The sequence below is a fragment of the Podarcis muralis genome, chromosome Z, assembly GCF_964188315.1.
Source record: "Podarcis muralis chromosome Z, rPodMur119.hap1.1, whole genome shotgun sequence".
Taxonomy (NCBI): Eukaryota; Metazoa; Chordata; class Lepidosauria; order Squamata; family Lacertidae; genus Podarcis; species Podarcis muralis.
In genome coordinates, this window is record NC_135673.1 from 18,005,985 (window position 1) to 18,024,156 (window position 18,172).

An 18,172-nucleotide genomic window follows, 5' to 3' on the forward strand; every position below is an offset into this window, starting at 1 on the left:
AAACATTTTTCTCCCTCTCTCGTAACACTAGAAATCATGTACATCCAATGAAGCCGAACGTTGGAAGATTCAGGACACACAAAAGCAAGTCCATCTTCACACAGTGCAGAGTTAAACTATGGAACTTGTTCCCCGGGGAGACAGTGATGGCCACCAAATTGGATGGCTTTAAAAAGGACTGGGCCAATTCATAGAGAAGAGGGCTATTGATGGCCACTAGCTTGCGCTTGGGTCCTGTTTGAGGGTTTCCCATTGGGGCATCTGCATGGCCATTGTGAGAACTGGATGCTGCACTAGATGATCCAGGAGGGCTCTTCTTATGTTCATAATGCTGGTTCTACTCAAAGCAGAGGAACTGAAACAGATGGGCATGGCTAACTTAGGTCCATTTAATTTCAATGGGTCTACTCTTATTTGGATAAAACCTATTTGGATACAACCCTTTCTCTCTTTTCCTTGGAAATAAATTATTTGATGCTTTTGTTGCTGTTCTGTTTCATGCATGTGGTCGTGGGGAATAACCAAATGGCAATCTCTTTTCACCTTTTAATCCCGGTGCTTCTTCTTTTCTCCCCCTTACAGCTGAACCTGCAGATCTCTTGAAGGTATTAGATTTTCACAACTTACCCGATGGCATATCGAAAACAACAGGTTTCTGCACAAGCAGGAGGTCTTCGAAAGGCGCAGATGTGGCATACCGTGTGACCAAGGACGCACAGCTGAGTGCCCCAACTAGGCAGCTCTACCCTGGTAAGGCCTGTTTTTATTCTGAGGTTATACACAGTTAGACCGTGCATCCATCTACCTACTCTGACCAGAAGCAGCTCTCCAAAGTTTCAGAGAGAAGGCATTCCTTGCCCTACCTGGAGATGACATTGAGAATTGAACCCCGGACCTTCTGCATGCACAGCAAATGCTCTGCCACTAAGCTACAGCTTCCCTTTAAAAAAGAAAGAAAACAAGATTCCAGTCCTCATGGTTCTGAGAAAAAGGTCTAATTTAAAAAGGAGCCTGAGGAAGCTGTTTTATTATCAAATAGAACTCTAGGAAGCTGAGAGGTTTTTAATCCATTGTTACTTTTAAATTTGGGGAATTTGAAAGCCTTTAAGATACATGTGTAAAAACTGTCTCGGTGGCTTCTCTCTGTGAGTTAGTGTTGCAATTCTTCAAAACAAAACGCCCTAAGTGTTTTCCCACTCCCCATGTTTTGCCACGCTGGCAGTGGCTAATGCAACAGGATGCAAAGACCCTAAAACTACCAGCTTAGGAGAACAAAACCTTCTAATTATCTCAAAATATGCTATGAGGCAGAGGGCACTTGGGTAGAAAGAGCTCTGTGGCTTTGTCTTCATCTCCCCATCTCGACACCCTTGATATTCAAATCCCCCAACCTCCATTTCCCTTGGAGATGCTCTGCAATTACTTCTGTTGTCTTTCTTTTAGCATCCCATCATTTGCTTGCTTGTGAGCTAGAGTAACATCTAGTTATTGGGATGATGTGTGTTATTAAAGAAGAAAAGGGATGAACGGTTTCAGAAAGTCCTAGGCAGCTGGCCAACCGACACATCCAAGGTCTAAACAAGGCCCTTTGGCTTATTGAGGGGTTTCGTACACAGGGCTTGACTTCATGGAATCATGGAATTGTAGACTTGGAAGAGCCTCCAACAGGTCGTCTAGTCCAACCCCCTGCAAGGCAGGACTCACAGTTAAAGAATCCCTGACGGGTGGTCACCCAATTGTTGTCAATCTGCTTTGCAAAGCTCTGCCCCAAAATATGCAAAAACTCAGAAGAGTTGAGGGACATCATAATATTCTAGTCTTCATAGTTCTGAAGCATGGGCTGAATTAAATAGGGCCACCAGAATCTGCCACACCAAGTCAAGCCATTGGGCTTCCCAGTTCAGTTGTCTATACTGACTGCTAACCATTTTCCATATTCCAGACAGGTGCTCTACCACTGAGGTTATGACCCTTTCTCTAAAAATAAATAAAGATTTTAGTCCTCATGGTTCGGAATAAAGGACTGAAATAACTAGGAACATAGGAAGCTGCCTTCTATCAAGCTAGCAGATTGGTCCAAATAGCTCAGCACTGTCTACACTGGCTGGCAGCGGCTCTCAAGGGTCTCAGAGAGGGAGTCTTCCCCAAGCCTTACCTGGAGGCTTACCTGCTATTGAACCTGGGGCCTTCTGCATGCAGAGTATGTGCTCTTCCAGAGAGCTATGGTCCCCCCCACACACACACAGACATTAAAAAAATGTTCTGGTCCTTGTAGTTTGGAATGAATAGCTGGATTAAATACAATGTAGGCAGTTGCTTTCTGCTGAGTCAGAACATGGCTCCATGTAGCTCAGTACAGTGGTACCTCAGGTGACAAACACCTTGGGTTACAAACACTTCGGGATACAGACTCCGCTAACCTGGAAGTAGTACCTCAGGTTAAGAGCTTTGCCCCAGGATGAGAACAGAAATTGTGCAGTGGCAGCGGGAGGCCCTATTAGCTAAAGTGGTACCTCAGGTTAAGAACGGTTTCAGGTTAAGAACGGACCTTAGGAATGAATTAAGTTCTTAACCAGAGGTACCACTGTACAGTGGTACCTCGGGTTACATATGCTTCAGGTTACATATGCTTCAGGTTACAAAATCCGCTAACACCGAAATATTACCTCGGGTTAAGAACTTTGCTTCAGGATGAGAACAGAAATCGTGCTCCAGCGGCATAGCAGCAATAGGAGGCCCCATTAGCTAAAGTGGTGCTTCAGGTTAAGAACAGTTTCAGGTTAAGTACGGACCTCCGGAACGAATTAAGTACTTAACCCAAGGTACCACTGTACTGTTATCATTGACAGCTAGTGACTTCCCAAGGTTTCTGGCAGGGATCTCTCCCAGCCCTACATGCTTCTGCTACTGGGAATGGAACCTAGGACCTTCTGCATGCAAAGCAGGTGCTCCACCACTGAATTACAGCTTTCCCCCAAGGAACACTGCCTTCTCTGCACATTTTGAACTCATTGCTTTGGGTCCAACTCTACAATTCTGTCATTCTATGATATTTGGTCCCATTCCCATTTCCTTTTTGAAAAGGCCACCTAAGCAAGAGGCCTTTGTCACCAATCTTACAATATTGTGGTTTGGGGGTTATGCTTCCATTGCAGGGAATTAACCACTCTCTCTCCCGCCCCCCTTTTCCAATGCCAGCCTCTCCATTCCCTGAAGACTTCTCGATCCTAACCACTGTAAAAGCAAAGAAAGGGGGCCAGTCCTTCTTGGTGTCTATCTACAATGAGCAAGGCATACAGCAGATTGGTGTGGAGATTGGGAGGTCTCCCGTATTCCTATACGAGGACCACACAGGGAAACCAGGCCCTGAGGACTACCCTCTCTTCCGGGGCATCAACCTCTCAGATGGCAAGTAAGTCTGGCTTGGAACAGGTGGGTGAGACAGAGGGGTGTCAAAGATTTCTAATAAAACAGAAATGGGAGAGGACGTAGCCAGGGGTCATTTCTTCATCCCATGTCCTGAACCAAAACAAATGCAGCAAATAAGTACCTAAGAATAGCCCGCTGGATCAGGCCATTTACCCTTCTAGTCCATCATCCTGTCCTTATAGTGGCCAACCTTGTGGATGAAACCCACAAGCAGGATCTGAGCACAAGAGCATTCACCCCTCCTCTGGTTTTCAGCAACTGGTATTATTCAGAAGCATTATTGCCTCCAACCATGACCACGGAGATGCCTCCAGGATATTGTAGAGTTGAAGAAGGTTCAGAAAAGAGGATGGAGCGACTTCCCTATGAAGAAAGGCTGCGGCATTTGTGGGGCTGCAGCGCTTGTGGCTTTTAAGCTTAGAGAAAAGGTGATGAAGAGCAGACACGATAGAGGTTTATAAAATGATGCATGGCATGGAGAAAGCAGAGAGAGAAAAGTGTCTCTCCCTCTCTTATAACGCTGGAATTTGTGGGCATCCAATGAAGCTGAGTGCTGGAAGATTCAGGACAGATAAAAGAAAGCCATTCTTCATGCTGCATGTAGTTAAATTGTGCAACTCACTGCCACCGGAAGGGGTAATAGACATCACCTAGCTTTAAAACAGAACTGGACAAATTCATGGAGGATGAGGCTGTAAATGGCTACTAGTTGTGACATCTGTGCTCTACCTACACAGCTGGAGGCAGCCATGCTTCCAAATATCAGTTTCTGGAGACCACAGGAGGGGAGAGTGCCCTTGTGGTAACTGCTTGCAGGTTTCCTATTGAGGGCATCTGGTTGGCCACTGTGAGGACAGGATGCTAGACTAGATGGGCCATTGGCCTGATGCAGCAGGCTCTTCTTCCGTTCTTAAGAAGGACCTGAACAAAGGAGCACTCTCCCCTTCTGCATTTTCCAGCAACTGGCATTCAGAAGCATTATTGTCTCAGTCCATGGAGGCAGAGCATAGCCTCCATCATAGCTTCTATCCATTGATAGCCTTGTCCTCTATTAATTTGTCTTTTATTGACTGTGGGCATTCTGACAGGTTGTCCTCCTGGAGAAACAGGCTCTTCATAAGATTCGGAGTCTCCATTTAACGTTCCGGTGGGGCTTCTTATTTCCCAGGTGGCATCGGATAGCTATCAGTGTCCACAAGAAGAACGTTACCTTGATATTGGATTGTAAAAAGAAGGTTACAAAGTTTTTGGACCGGAGTGACCATCCCATCATCGATGTCAATGGCATTATTGTGTTTGGAACAAGGATCTTGGATGAAGAAGTATTTGAGGTAAGCGTGAGAGAGAAAAGAGCTACTGAGAAGCCAGAATGGCATTTCAGGTTGTTGAAATATTGAAGGTGCTTTCTTTCTGTTGGAGAAGAATGTTCCAGATCAGAAATTGAGGGGTCACCAATATTGGGTTTTTTTTTATTTCAGAGTGGCTTACATTACAAATGGTTAGAACACAACAGTCCCTGCACTCAGGCACACATTGTAAAATACATGGCATGAGAGGAAAAATGGATGAGGAGGGAGAGAGGTACCAAAATCTGGAAGGATGCTTATGATTCAGAAATGCATTTTCCTAGCCCTGTCCAGGTTAACTATAACAACCCCTGTGTTGGGGGGGGGCAGCTCCAGACCACCCCACCTAAGGGGACACTACTGATGGAGGGATAGTTATCTAGAGTATCAGGTATCTGTGTTTTCCAGCACATGTGATTAGCAAAAAGGTGTGTGTTGTGTACGAAAGCAAGCATTCCATGTGGATCTGTCCAGTGAATCATAGAATCATAGAATCATAGAGTTGGAAGAGACCACAAGGGCCATCGAGTCCAACCCCCTGCCAAGCAGGAAACACCATCAGTGGAAGGTATGATCCTTAATTGTCAGTAATGGTGCACTGTAGCTCATCACATGGAGCTTTCTCCCACAAGCCTCTAAGAAGCTCCAATATAGCTGTACCCAGGATGCCTTGATAAGAGCAAGAACAGGCAGAGCGGAAGGGTTTGTATTTTTCCAGAGGCTGTCATTCACCATGCATATCAGTGACAGAAAGTTCCTTGTTGTGAATTATTGTAGGGCAAGATCTGTAAGGACCTGATGGAACTGTTTTATGGAGTATTTAATTATGTATGATTTTTATAACTAATTTCATGTGTGTAGAGCACTTAGAAGCCATTCTTTTTATAAAGCAATAAACAAAAACAACATCATTTCAGCAGGACACATAGATACCCTAAACAAATCTGGAATGTTTCTAACCATGAATGGTTGCAGACTTGTTCCATAATGGTGGCTGTTTTTAAAATAAAATAACATACCTTTTGGCTGAGCTGACTAATGAGGAAGCAGATTCCATTAAAGGATAATGTATTTTGGTGCTGATTTCCATCATATTGTAACAGGATCCTCCAAATTGGACCATTTTTATGCTTATGACCATGTAGCTGAATAGCCAAGGTTGGTTTTGGCAGCTGATTCAGACACCAGGCGGCAGATTTCATCACTGTCCCAAAAGCTAGACTTATTCCCTGCAAACTGGCTGGTCTTAAGTATCAACCAGACACCTATATTTTCCTTCTCTCCCCCCCCCCTTCCTTTCCTCCTCCTCACTTTTTTAAGATATACATTTTATTGCTTCACCCACCACCACCCAGAAACTACCTTGCAAGCATCTACTCATTCATTATCATTATTTTGGTCAATGTGTGTTCACAATGAAACAAAAGCCCTGCCAGGTCTTCATGCTGGTGTAGCTGGGAGAGCATGGAGGTTCCCTACAACCAATATTTCATTATTTTCACATATTTATACAAGAAGCAGCAATCAGTATTCAACCATGCCACCCCCACCCTGCAAAAGCACCAAATGTCCATTTAATTGCATTTAACTTGCAAGTCATTTCAGTTGCCAGATGTCCTCAGAGGTCTATAACCATGTACTATCAGTGTTGCATATATTACAGAACTGTGCCAGGTTGATTGAACAGTAGTGGCTTGATTGACTTTCTAGGACATGTTTGCATTTGTCCATTAATATTAAGCCCCAGAGTGGTGAAGTCCAGATATGAAACAGGTCTACCAATAACTTGCAAGAGTAAGTCAAGGGAGTTTCTGAAATGGACTTGAAATAGAAATTCTTCCTTGCTGGTAATTCCAAATGTCACCTAGAATGAGGATTCAACAACAACAAAAATCTGTTGGTAGCTCTCAAGCTGCCACCTACTTTCTCTGCTGATCGGTGCTCCTTAGCTCATTAGCTCACCCTTTCAGGGTTTACATAGGAACACAGGAAGTTGCCTTCTGTTGGGTCAGACCATTGATGGTGCAATATTATTGAACCTGACTGGCAGGGGCTTTCCAGGATCCCCAGCCCCACTTGAAAGATAGTAAGGGCCGAACCTCATACCTGCATGCTAAGAAGATGCTCCGCCACTGAACCCTAAAAAGTTCCTATCTCTTGCAGTTCTGAAGGAAGGACAGCATCAAACTGACTGACTGGTAGGGACTCGCCAGGGTTCCAGTCTTTTCTCAGTCCTAACGGGAGATGTTGCAAAGGACTGAACCTGGGGCTTTCTGCTCGCAAAGCAGATGCTCTACCAATGGAGCCCCTGCTGTTCTCCATAGGCCCCTTCCTGTTAGTGTCAGGATAGCTTTAAGATGACAGTTCCTGAAGCCTTTGTCTGAGGGCTTTGTCAGACAGGCCAGTACTAAAATAAGCAGCCAAACTTTTGGCTTGACAGGAGGGGTCATAATAATAGCGTTAATAAGCTCTGTGTCCATTGGGCTGTCATAAAAACTTCATCTGTCCACCCTGTCGCTAATGGCTTGATGGAGAGAAGAGAGTTTTCCAATTGTTTTTTTTCTGACATCAAAGGCACCAACTCTGTAGGTCTGAGGTGTCTTCAGCCCCACCATAATCTGTTGGAATGGGGCTGAGCCCCCACAATCTTGAGGGGCCAGGCCTCGTAGCAGCAGCAGTGGGCCTTGCTGGACACAGGAGTGGCAGGCCTTACCGGGCCTGTGACAACAGTAGGCCTCACAGGGCCTCGCTGTGGTGGCAGCAGGCCTGACCAGGCCTTGCAGTGGTGGCAAGCCTCGGTGGGCCTCACAGCGGTGGTGGTGGGTCTCACCGCCCCCCCCCCCCAACGTTGAGCAGAACTTGGCATCTCTGATCTCAATAGAGAATGGGGGCTCATCTTATGCTTTTACGATTATAGACCACTTTGGTTGCCCTTATCTAGCTTTGTATAATATATTTATTACGGTATTTACTCGAATGTATCTTGGCCAAATCACGTCAAAAATAGGGTGTGCATTAGATTTGATGGTGCATTTGCATTCACCAGCAAATACTTTTTTTCAGTTTCAAGGTTTCGAAAATGGAGGTCCGCATTAGATTTTGATGGCTCATTAGATTTGCGTAAATACGGTTATTTTAGAATCATAGGACTGGGGAGTTGGAAGGGACTGCAAGGGTCACATCTAGTTCAGCCTCCTGCAACTCAGGAATCCCAGCTAAAGAATCCCTGACAGATGGCCATTGACCCCTGCTTAAAAACCCCCAAGGAGGGAGAGTCCACCACCTTGCAAGCCAAGGCCCTGTGACTTCGTTGTTTCCCTCATTATGAAATAACCAGACAAGACAGAAAATATATACAGTCGTACCTCGGTTTACGAACTTAATTTGTTCCGGAAGTCCGTTCTTAAACCGAAAGTGTTCTTAAACCGAGGTGCGCTTTCCCTAATGAGGCCTCCCACCGCCGGTGCTCTTCCACCGTTCGGATTCTGTTCTTAGACCGAGGTAAAGTTTGCAAACTGGGACACTACTTCCAGTTTTGTGGAGCTCATAAACCTAGTAGTTCGTAAACAGGGCTGTTCTTAAACCGAGGTACCACTGTAGATTGGGTTCAAATTAGGCCACAACTTTATTGATTACAGATGTGAATAGTTTGGCTTAGGCACAGGGTGGAGCCATCTCCTCCAACCCCTCTGCTGGGAGAGCATCTAAGGGTGAACTACCACTAGAGGGAGCCCTAATGAGGAACATCAAATAGGGGTACATCTGAGGGGTCCCCGTTGGAAGGAGTGCTATGGCCCTGGCTCCCACCTGGGCGTTCGGATAGAAGCAGCTCTTCCTGGATCCCTTTACCAGGGTACCCTTAAACAAGGAGGGGCAGGCAGAGGCTACAACCTCCCCTCGAACCAAGACTAGGCTTACCCAGTGCCTAACCTCACAAAGTTGTGACAATTGCTGCATTTGTCCTAAATAATAAGAATAAGAATAGGAATTTTATTTATCTGCCTATCTGACTGTGTTGCCCTAGCCATTCTGGGCAGCTTCCAATGTATATAAAAACATAATAAAACATTAAACATTTAAAAGCTTCCCTGTACACGGCTGCCTTCAGATGTCTTCTAAAGGTTGTATAGTTACCTATCTCCTTGGCTCAGAGATTGCATAACTCAATGCCCTTCAACATTTCTCTGATGAAAATAGGGACATCCTAAGGAAAAGGATATTCCGGGATCAAATCAGAAGCTATGATGGTTTCTGTAAATCTTGGACTGTTCCCTGGAAAGCAGGGACACCTGGGGGTTCTGTTGCTACGAGTTAGGTGGAAACCCAATGGCTGGTGCCAATTTGCCAAGTGGAAATATTCCTACCTGGCCCTGAATATGGCGGCCAACAGTGCCATAGCAAAGTCTAGTCTGCAGAAAGAAACTTACGAAAAAGTGAAGGGAGGGTGGGAGAACTGTTTATGGTGAAGTGGGAAGGAGGCCTGGTCAGGCCTCAATTTATCCCCCCGGGTGCAGACCCAAGTGGCATTTATTGGTTGGTTGGGTCTGCCCCCATGGGGAATTCCACCTCACACTTGCCTGCAATTGGCCAATCTTTGGGCAGGCAAATCCACCTAGACAACCTTCCCAGCTTGCAGATGTGGGCATGGTCAGGCTGCAATGACATCTGACTATGAAAGGTAAGTGGACTTCTGAGACCATAGAATTACAGAACTGTAGAGTTGGAAGGGATCCCAATGGTCATCTAGTCCAACCCCCTGCAATGCAGAAATCACAGTTGTTTTTATTTTTGGATCCCTTTTCTAATGATCCCTAGCAAGGAATTTTCTTTTTCTCGGTTGCCATGTGCTGGGTGTGTCTTGTTGAAATCCTCTATCTGCCCACACCCCATCTCCCAGCTGCAATTCTGCCAATTCTTCAGATATTATATCAAGGGAGGGAGGAGATGGTTGACTTTATAAAACCCACAATTATGGCTAAAGTCAATAATCCCCCATTTCATTGTCCCTGTTCACAAGCTTCTATTCTCACCCAATGCACCACCCTTTTTGCCATCTGTCATAGTTTAATGGGTTTATAGCAGGGATTATTTGGACTCATCCGCCTGTCAGATTAATGTGTCATTATCAGACTGAATGGGATCGCTCAGCCTGAACCAGTCTAGGAGAGACGCTCTGAGCTCATTAAGAGAGATCATAAAATGCTCTTGAAGCCTCATCTCCGCATTACACACTGCGAGCAGATAACTGAAAAGTCTAAGCTGTCGGAGTCAGGAAGGGGTTGTTCTATCTCAGCGGTGGAGTTCACACCTTGCATGGGTGATTTCAATGTCAATGTCTGGCTTTTACACACACACACACACACACACACACACACAGTCTCAGTAGATTTAGGGAAGCCACATCTGTGTTTGTCCACATGCCCCAAAGAACATGAGAACAGTATGCTGGATCAGGCCAATGGCCCATCTAGGGCAGCATTCTGTCCTCACAGCTGCCAAATACCACACAGAATCTAGGATTATGGATAGACTGCTTTTGGCCTTGGAGGTTCCACAAGAACATAAAAAGAGCCTTTTTGCTGGATCAGGTTGGTAGTAGCCCATGTAATCCAGCACCCTGTCCTCGTGGTGGCTGACCAGATTTATTTATTCATTACATTTATTTCCCACCCTTTCCCAAGGAGCTCCATTTCCCCATTTAATCCCCACAACAACCCTGTGAGGTGGGTTAAAATGAGCAGCATCCGAGTGCAGGATGCTTCCCTTCCCCTCCTTTGTTTTCCAGCAACTAGTATTCAGAAGCATTGCTACTTCCAATTGTGGAAGCAGATTGTAGTCATCGTGGCTAGTAGACATTGATAGCCTTATCCTCCACAAATTTGTTCAGTCCTTCAGTAAAGCCACCCAAGTCAGTAGCCATCCCTGCCTCCTCTTTCTCCATAGAGCTCAAGGTGGTTTGCATAGTTCTGAGCCTTTTCATTCCCCAAAACAACCCTGCAAGGTAGGTTAGGCCAAGAGTGAGCAACTGGCCCAAAGTGTGCTTCAAATGGCCAAATGTGGGAATGCGAACCCTGGTCTCCTAGGTCCTAATCCAATACTCGACAGTTCCTCTTTTCCCAGGCCTTTGGCTAATTAAACCATTTATGCCCTTTTAAACTGTGTGGTGCGGGGGTATTGTTTTTGTTTGTTATTACAGGGTGTGGGTGGGTGGGTGTGTTCATATTGTAAACTGTTCTTCGGATGAAGGGTGGCAGAGAAATAAACAAGCAAACAAACCATTACACCACACTGGCTGTGTTGACAAGGTTGTTGGGGAAACTAGGAGAACATGCCAGCAGAACTACCCTTCCCCAATATGCTGAAAGAGTGGGCACAGCCAGGGTAGGACACCATAAATAGATGTGGAAGGAAGCCTCCTCTTTGCAGGTGGCTGCTTTGGGTTCACAGCTGTGTTTGAATGATCCATTTCATTTGTTTCTGCAGCCTGGTGGCAACTCTCCCTCTCCCAGCTCACTGTTTTGGAACAATCGCTGTAATTTGGCAGTGAGGCTGGTGCTCTGAAATGGGGCATCCTCCATCCCTCTGTTGAGTTGAGATCCAGACACCTACTTTAGCTATTCCTCCCCCATCCCACTTGAGTTAGCTGCCAGAGGGAGTAAATTTATGACCTTGGCTTTGTGTTGGACCACTTCGGCCAACAGTGATTTCACTTTTCTTCCTGCAAAGCCCTTTAAGGAAGTCTCTCTTTTTTTTTAAGCCTCCAGTACATCACATGGAGCGATGGAAAAACTAAAACAGCGAGCGCCAGCATTTATTCTGGCACTCATTACATTACAGGGAAATGGACGGTTCTTCTCCACAAGCTCGGGGTGTAATTTATGGTTTTCATCATTGGGGTTTTGCTTTGGTTTAGCTCCCCCTATTGTTATTGTTATTTTTCTTTTTTTAAAGAAAGAAGGGTCTTATTTTCTCCTGGAACAGGCAGTCACTTTGAGCATCTGGATCAAATCACCAGGATGTTCTCCGTGTGTGTATGTGTGTGTGTGTGTGTGTGTGTGTGTGTGTGTGTAGGTGGCGAGTCGTAAGTTTTGCCTATTGGAAAAAAATGAATGTTGTCATCTATCTGAGGTTCTACCTCTGGAAAAGTTTATGATTGCGTCGAGACGGCCTTGCGCTGACTCCAAGCAATGCTGTCACTTCAAGAAAAAATGGTCAGCTACTCCAGTTGAGGGCAGACTCGTAAGGAATTGGGATTTTGTGGCACCCAGGAAGGCTCGGGAGCCTCCTCTGGTAGCTGCCTGGTGATGTACTGACTAGTGTGTACTGGTTAGCAATGGGAGATGGAGAAAAATCCAGAGTGTAGTAGTTGGATTGTCTGACTAGGACCTTGAGAGAGGCCAGGGTTCAAATCCTCACTTGGCCATGAAGCTCACTGTGTGTGACCATGTGCCAGTCACTTTCTCTCAGTCTAGTGTACCTCATAGGGTTGTTCTGAGGATAAAATGGGGAAGAGGAGAGCCATGTACACCACCTTGAGCTCCTTGCAGGAAAAGGGGGGGGGGGCGCATAAATGCAATATATAAATGCTTGCTCTTCCCTCCTGCCTCTGCAGCTTGGCAAGAATCCGGGGGTGGGCTAGAACAATCATGGGTTCAATCTTTGGCATTTTCAGGTGAGTCTGGGAATATCCCTGTACGAAACCTTGGAAAGCTGCAGCCCTGTGTTGACAAAGCTAAGTTAGGTGGATCAAAGTTCTGGTTCAAAATAAGGCAGCTTCCTAGATTTCTCTTTAAATCACTTCTCATTTATACAGACGTATGAGGACGAGAAGCCTGTGCTAGTTTTGAGAGATGTAGCTTAGTGGCAGAGCATCTGTTATACTCACAGAAAGGTCCAGGGTTCAATCCCTGGCATCTCCTGGTAAAGCCATGGTTGCTTTTTATGCTCTCACCAGAGGACAGTGTGAGGAAGCTCACAAGGGCAGCAGCACTGAGTGTGTGTGCACTTTTGTGTTGGGAGAGGCTGTTGTCGGGCATTTGGATGAAAACACCAAAATTGAGATCACAAGAATGTAAGAATAGCCTCCTGGATCAGGCCAGTGGCCCATCTATTCCAATATCCTGTTCTCACTGTTGCTAAGCAGATGCGTATGGTCAACCTGAAAGCAGGACCTAAGCACAAGAGCAACCCTCTCTCCTCTTGTAGTTTCCAGCAACTGGGATCCAGAAGCGTTGCTGCCTCCAATTGTGGCAGCAGAGCATAGCCATCATGGCTAGTAGCCTTCTCCTCCTCTATGAATTCGTCTAACCCTCTTTTAAAGCTGTCTAGGTTGGTGGACATCACTGCCTCCTGTGGCAGGTAGTTCCATACTTTGACTATGCACTGCGTGAAGAAGGACTTTTTAATGTGCCCTGAATGCATTCAGCTGCATTGGATGTCCACGGGTTAGGAGAGATCCACTCTATCCACTTTCTCCATGCCCCACAGAAGAGGATCTGAGTATCCTAGTCCAATCTTCTCACCTAAAACCAAGAATTTTTAAAAAGCAGGCCAAACTTATTATGGAATGCAAACCAAATTCTAATAGACTAAAAGCAAATGGAGAAACAAAACGAGTCGTTTTGCATTTCCCAATGAGACAGGGAAAGAGGAACTCTTTTCTCAGGATGCAAATGTTTGAGAAATCGGAGGATGGATTTGAGCACGACACCAGTGCTGGCAGAGCAGACCCCCTTTGGCAACCAGTGGAGAGCAGTCCATGCATTGGCTCATTACAGGGGATGGATAACATGAAGCACAGCTCACCACCAGTCTTTTGGCTTGTGGCTGCGTTTTGGAGGTTAGGTTTCCCTGATGGATAATGAGAGAGCAAGGGTGTAATTTGTTCCATGGAAATTATAACCTTACCATGGTGCTGCCTCTTTGGATGCTCATATTCCCTCTTTTCCCGCCTGTGAAACAAACAGCTTCTCTGCTCCCCCACACCATTTCCCTGAGACAATCCTTTCCTATACAAACGTAGTGGAGTCCAATAAATCTGAAATATTGTTTTCTGTTGTATAAGTCATAATTTAAGGACACTTTTGTTATAGAAGTTTAAACACTAGTCAATATAGGAACATTAGTTCCATTCCTTCCATAACATCTGCATATCAAATTGATTTATTGATAATAAATATCTATAAAAAGTAATCATGGGGTGGGTTTTTTTAGTTTTAAAGGCTTTAACCAGTCATTCTAGTATCTCAGATGTCTCAGAAGCTGAACAAAGTTGTTAAGAAATGTTGTAGCTGAAGATATTGCCATTGGGTTGCATATTATAGGTGATATTTATCTCTTAACACAGCGTACGTTAAAAATTCATCTTCATCATGCATCAGTTGATCCAAGCACCATCTTTTCTCCAATTCTGAAAGTTGGGTTTCCCCATAAAGTCAATTTACCATGGGAAAATGGGTCAAATCTTTTTTTATTAGACATTGTATTGCATAGCTTTCCAACTGATACAATTGTTTCCAGAGATAGCAGCATTCTAATGTATTTTGATACTAATACTGTCCATCCAACCAAAGGTGCACTGTATGTATGTATGTATGTATGTATGTATACAGTGGTGCCTTTGTTGCCAAACAGCTTGGCTCCCAATCAAATCGGCTTCCAAACGCTGCAAACCCGGAAGTGAGTGTTCCGGTTTTCAAATGCTTTTTAGAAGCCGAATGTCCAAAATGGCTTCCATGGCTTCCGATTGAGTGCAGGAAGCTCCTGAAGCCAATTGGAAGCCACACCTTGGTTTTCGAATGGTTCTGGGGGTCGAAAGGACTTCTGGAACGGATTAAGTTTGACAACCAAGGTACCACTGTATTCCAGAGTTGCTTCTAATATTTAATGCTTGACAATAAATGAGCATGATGATATCGCTGAAAACCACGAGCAGGTGGAGAGGAGAGTGGCACTTGTGCTTGAATCCAGCTTGGGGGCTTCCCACTGGGGCATCTGGTTAGCTACTGTGAGAGGCTGGACTAGATGGACCATTGGCCTGATCCAACAGGCTCTTATGTTTTTAATAAATATAGAAAGCATCCACTTTGGTGGGGAGTGGAATTATTAGTAATAATAATACCCACCAATCTGGTTGGATTTTCCCAGCCGCTCTGGGTGACTTACAGCATATATTGAAACATAGTAAGCTGATTCCCACTGGCCTGTGGGAGCACCCAATTTTCCCCTTCTATTATGCTCCTGAGATTGAAACACCGTTGAGGTGTGTCATTGTTCTCTTTGAGCTGATGGTTGAAAATTAGCCACGGCTTGTAGTAGTAGCAAATACAGGATCTTGGAGGAGGTTGAATTCCTGAGCCACCACCAGGATTATATACTTCCACACACACCAAAAATTAGTGGAATTTACCCTCCCCCCAAAGATAAGACAAGCCCTCCTGCTCACATACACCCCAACCAACTGTAAGGAGGAGCCCAGTCAGATAGGCAGGGTAGGTAAAGATAAAGGTACTCTTGACCGTTAGGTCCAGTTGCGGACGACTCTGGGGTTGCGTGCTTATCTCGCTCTGTAGGCCAAGGGAGCCGGCGTACAGCTTCCAGGTCATGTGGCCAGCATGACCAAGCTGCTTCTGGCAAAACCAGAGCAGAGCATGGAAACGCCGTTTACCTTCCCATCGGAGCAGTACCTATTTATCTACTTGCACTTTGACGTGCTTTCAAACTGCTAGGTTGGCAGGGGCAGGGACCAAGCAACGGGAGCTCACCCCGTCACGGGGATTCAAACCACCAACTTTCTGATTGGCAAGCCCTAGGATCTGTGGTTTATTATATCATAAATCATAATTCATAAATCATGATTCATAAAAGGTAATTCATAAAAAGTAATTCATAAAAAGTAATTCATAAATTATAATTCATAAAAAGTAATTCATAAATTATAATTCATAAAAAGTAATTCACAAATCATTACTCATAATTCACAAAAAGCAATTCACAATTCATAATTTATAAATTATAAATCATGAATATCATAAATACCATAAATACCATGATTCAGGAATCAGGAACCATAAATAAACCACAATTCTTAATTCTTAATTCATAAATATAATGAATCATAAGTCATAAAAGAATTCATAATTCATAAATATCATGAATCGTAAATCATGAGTCATAATTCATGACTTATAATTCATAATCCATAAATATCATGAATCATAATTCATAATTCATAAATATAATGAATCCTAATTCATGAATCTTAATTAATAATTCATAAATATCATGAATCCTAAATCACGGATTGTGATTTGTAATTCATAATTCATAAATATCATGAATCCTAAATCATGAATTGTGATTTGTAATTCATAATTCACAAATACCATGAATCCTAAATCATGAATCGTGATTTGTAATTCATAATTCACAAATATCATGAATCCTAAATCATGAATCGTGATTTGTAATTCATAAATATCATGAATCCTAAATCATGAATCGTGATTTGTAATTCATAATTCATAAATATCATGAATCCTAAATCATGAATCTTAATTCATGATTCATAGGCTTGATTAGCCTCTCTCTCTGTTCTTCCCTCTGCACAAAATTACCTGTTCTTGTGACAGTAAAGGGCATCTCTGTCACCATAGAAATAGGCATGGAATGGAGTGAGATTTGTTTAGTCTCCATTTGAAAGAACCATGTGGACTAGGATCTTACTTTAGTTTTAGGGAAAGGGCCACAGCTCAGTAGTGGAGCATGTGCTTTGCATGCAGATGATCCCAGGTTCTTGATGGCATCTCCAGGTAGGCCTGGGGGGGGGGGAAATCCCTGCCTGGAACCCTGGAGATCCAATGCTACCTGTCAGTGCACAGAATACTGATCAGTGTTCTGAAAGAGTGTAAGACAGGTTCCTAAGTACTATGAACAGCTGTCCTCCCAAGGAACACTCCCCAAATAATCAAAATGGACACCTCCATGGATTGGCTAATTGGAATCCCCATTTAGTCTCCATCCTAAGAGAGACATGCCTAGTCCTCCTTGGAGTGAGGCAGATTTCAGAGTAGATGGGAAGCATTAAGTGCTTCACCACTCAAGGGACAGGATGGGGGCCTGTAAGAGTGTGTTCCTAATGAGTTCCACAGGCTTTTTGGAGAGAAGGCTGTGTCTCGTTTTACCTCTCTGCCTGTGTCTGTTGTGCAAACGAACCGGCTCCAAGAACATGGAAAATCCATCTCCTGCCAGATGGATGGTTTTCTCCCTGGCACACAGTCTCCTACTGGATCCACTTCAGGAGATGAAACCCTTTTAAACAAAACCGTGTGTGTGTGTTTCTCCCTGAGTCAGGAAGACTAGAGCTTTGAGATGGGGATGGGGACATTGCTCCAGCATCATACAGAGAAGGCTCCACCCCTTCCTGGCTCTCAACCACTCAGCTGAAGTCAGGGCACATAAAAGAAAGTTCTTAGTTATGCAACTATGGAACTCACTCCCACAGGAGGCAGTGATGCACACCAACCTAAAAAGGTAAAGGGACCCCTGACTATTAGGTCCAGTCGTGGCTGACTCTGGGGTTGCGACGCTCATCTCGCTCTATAGGCCGAGGGAGCCGGCATTTGTCCGCAGACAGCTTCCAGGTCATGTGGCCAGCATGACTAAGCCGCTTCTGGCGAACAAGAGCAGCGCACGGAAATGCTGTTTACCTTCCTGCCAGAGTGGTACCTATTTATCTACTTGCACTTTGACGTGCTTTCGAACTGCTAGGTGGGCAGGAGCTGGGACCGAGCAACAGGAGCTCACCCTATCGTGAGGATTCGAACTGCCGACCTTCTGATCAGCAAGTCCTAGGTTCTGCGGTTTAAACTACAGCGCCACCCACATCCCTGCACACCAACCTAGATTGGTTTAAAAAAAGATTGGACAAATTCATGGAGAGGGCTATCAATGACTACTAGCCACAATGGCGGTGCTCTGCCTCCCGGTATTCAGAAGCATGGCTGTCTCTAATTGTGGAGGCAGAGCATAGCCATTGTGACTAGCAGCCATTGCTAGCCTTATCCTCCATGATTATGCAGAAATAATGAAAGAATGAAAGAAGAGACTGCTAGATCAGGCTAGTGGCCCATTGGGTCCAGCATCCTGTTCTCCCAGTGGCCAACCAGATGCCTCAGTGGAATGTTCTCTCCTCTTGCAGTTTCTAGTAACAGGTATTCAGAAATATTGCTGCCTCCCACCATGGAGGCAGAGCACAGCCATCCTCGCTAATAGCCCTCATTAGCCCTCTCCTCCATGAATTTGCCCAGTCCTCTTTGAAAGCCATCTAAGTTGTTGGCCATCACTGCCTCCTGTGGGAGGGAGTTCCATAGGTTCACTATGCATTGCTTGAAGAAGGT

At 44.8% G+C, this 18,172-nt stretch overlaps 1 protein-coding gene across 2 annotated transcripts in view; it reads left to right on the plus strand.

Annotated features, from left to right (window-relative positions):
- COL5A1 (collagen type V alpha 1 chain) overlaps positions 1 to 18,172 on the plus strand; it is a 183,415-nt gene that overhangs the window by 37,940 nt on the left and 127,303 nt on the right. For both annotated transcript variants that reach the window (XM_077922414.1, XM_028715816.2), the window contains exons 2-4: positions 583 to 750; positions 3,199 to 3,412; positions 4,598 to 4,760. In XM_077922414.1, coding sequence (XP_077778540.1) covers positions 583 to 750; positions 3,199 to 3,412; positions 4,598 to 4,760 — 545 coding nt within the window. The remainder of the gene's footprint in view (positions 1 to 582; positions 751 to 3,198; positions 3,413 to 4,597; positions 4,761 to 18,172) is intronic.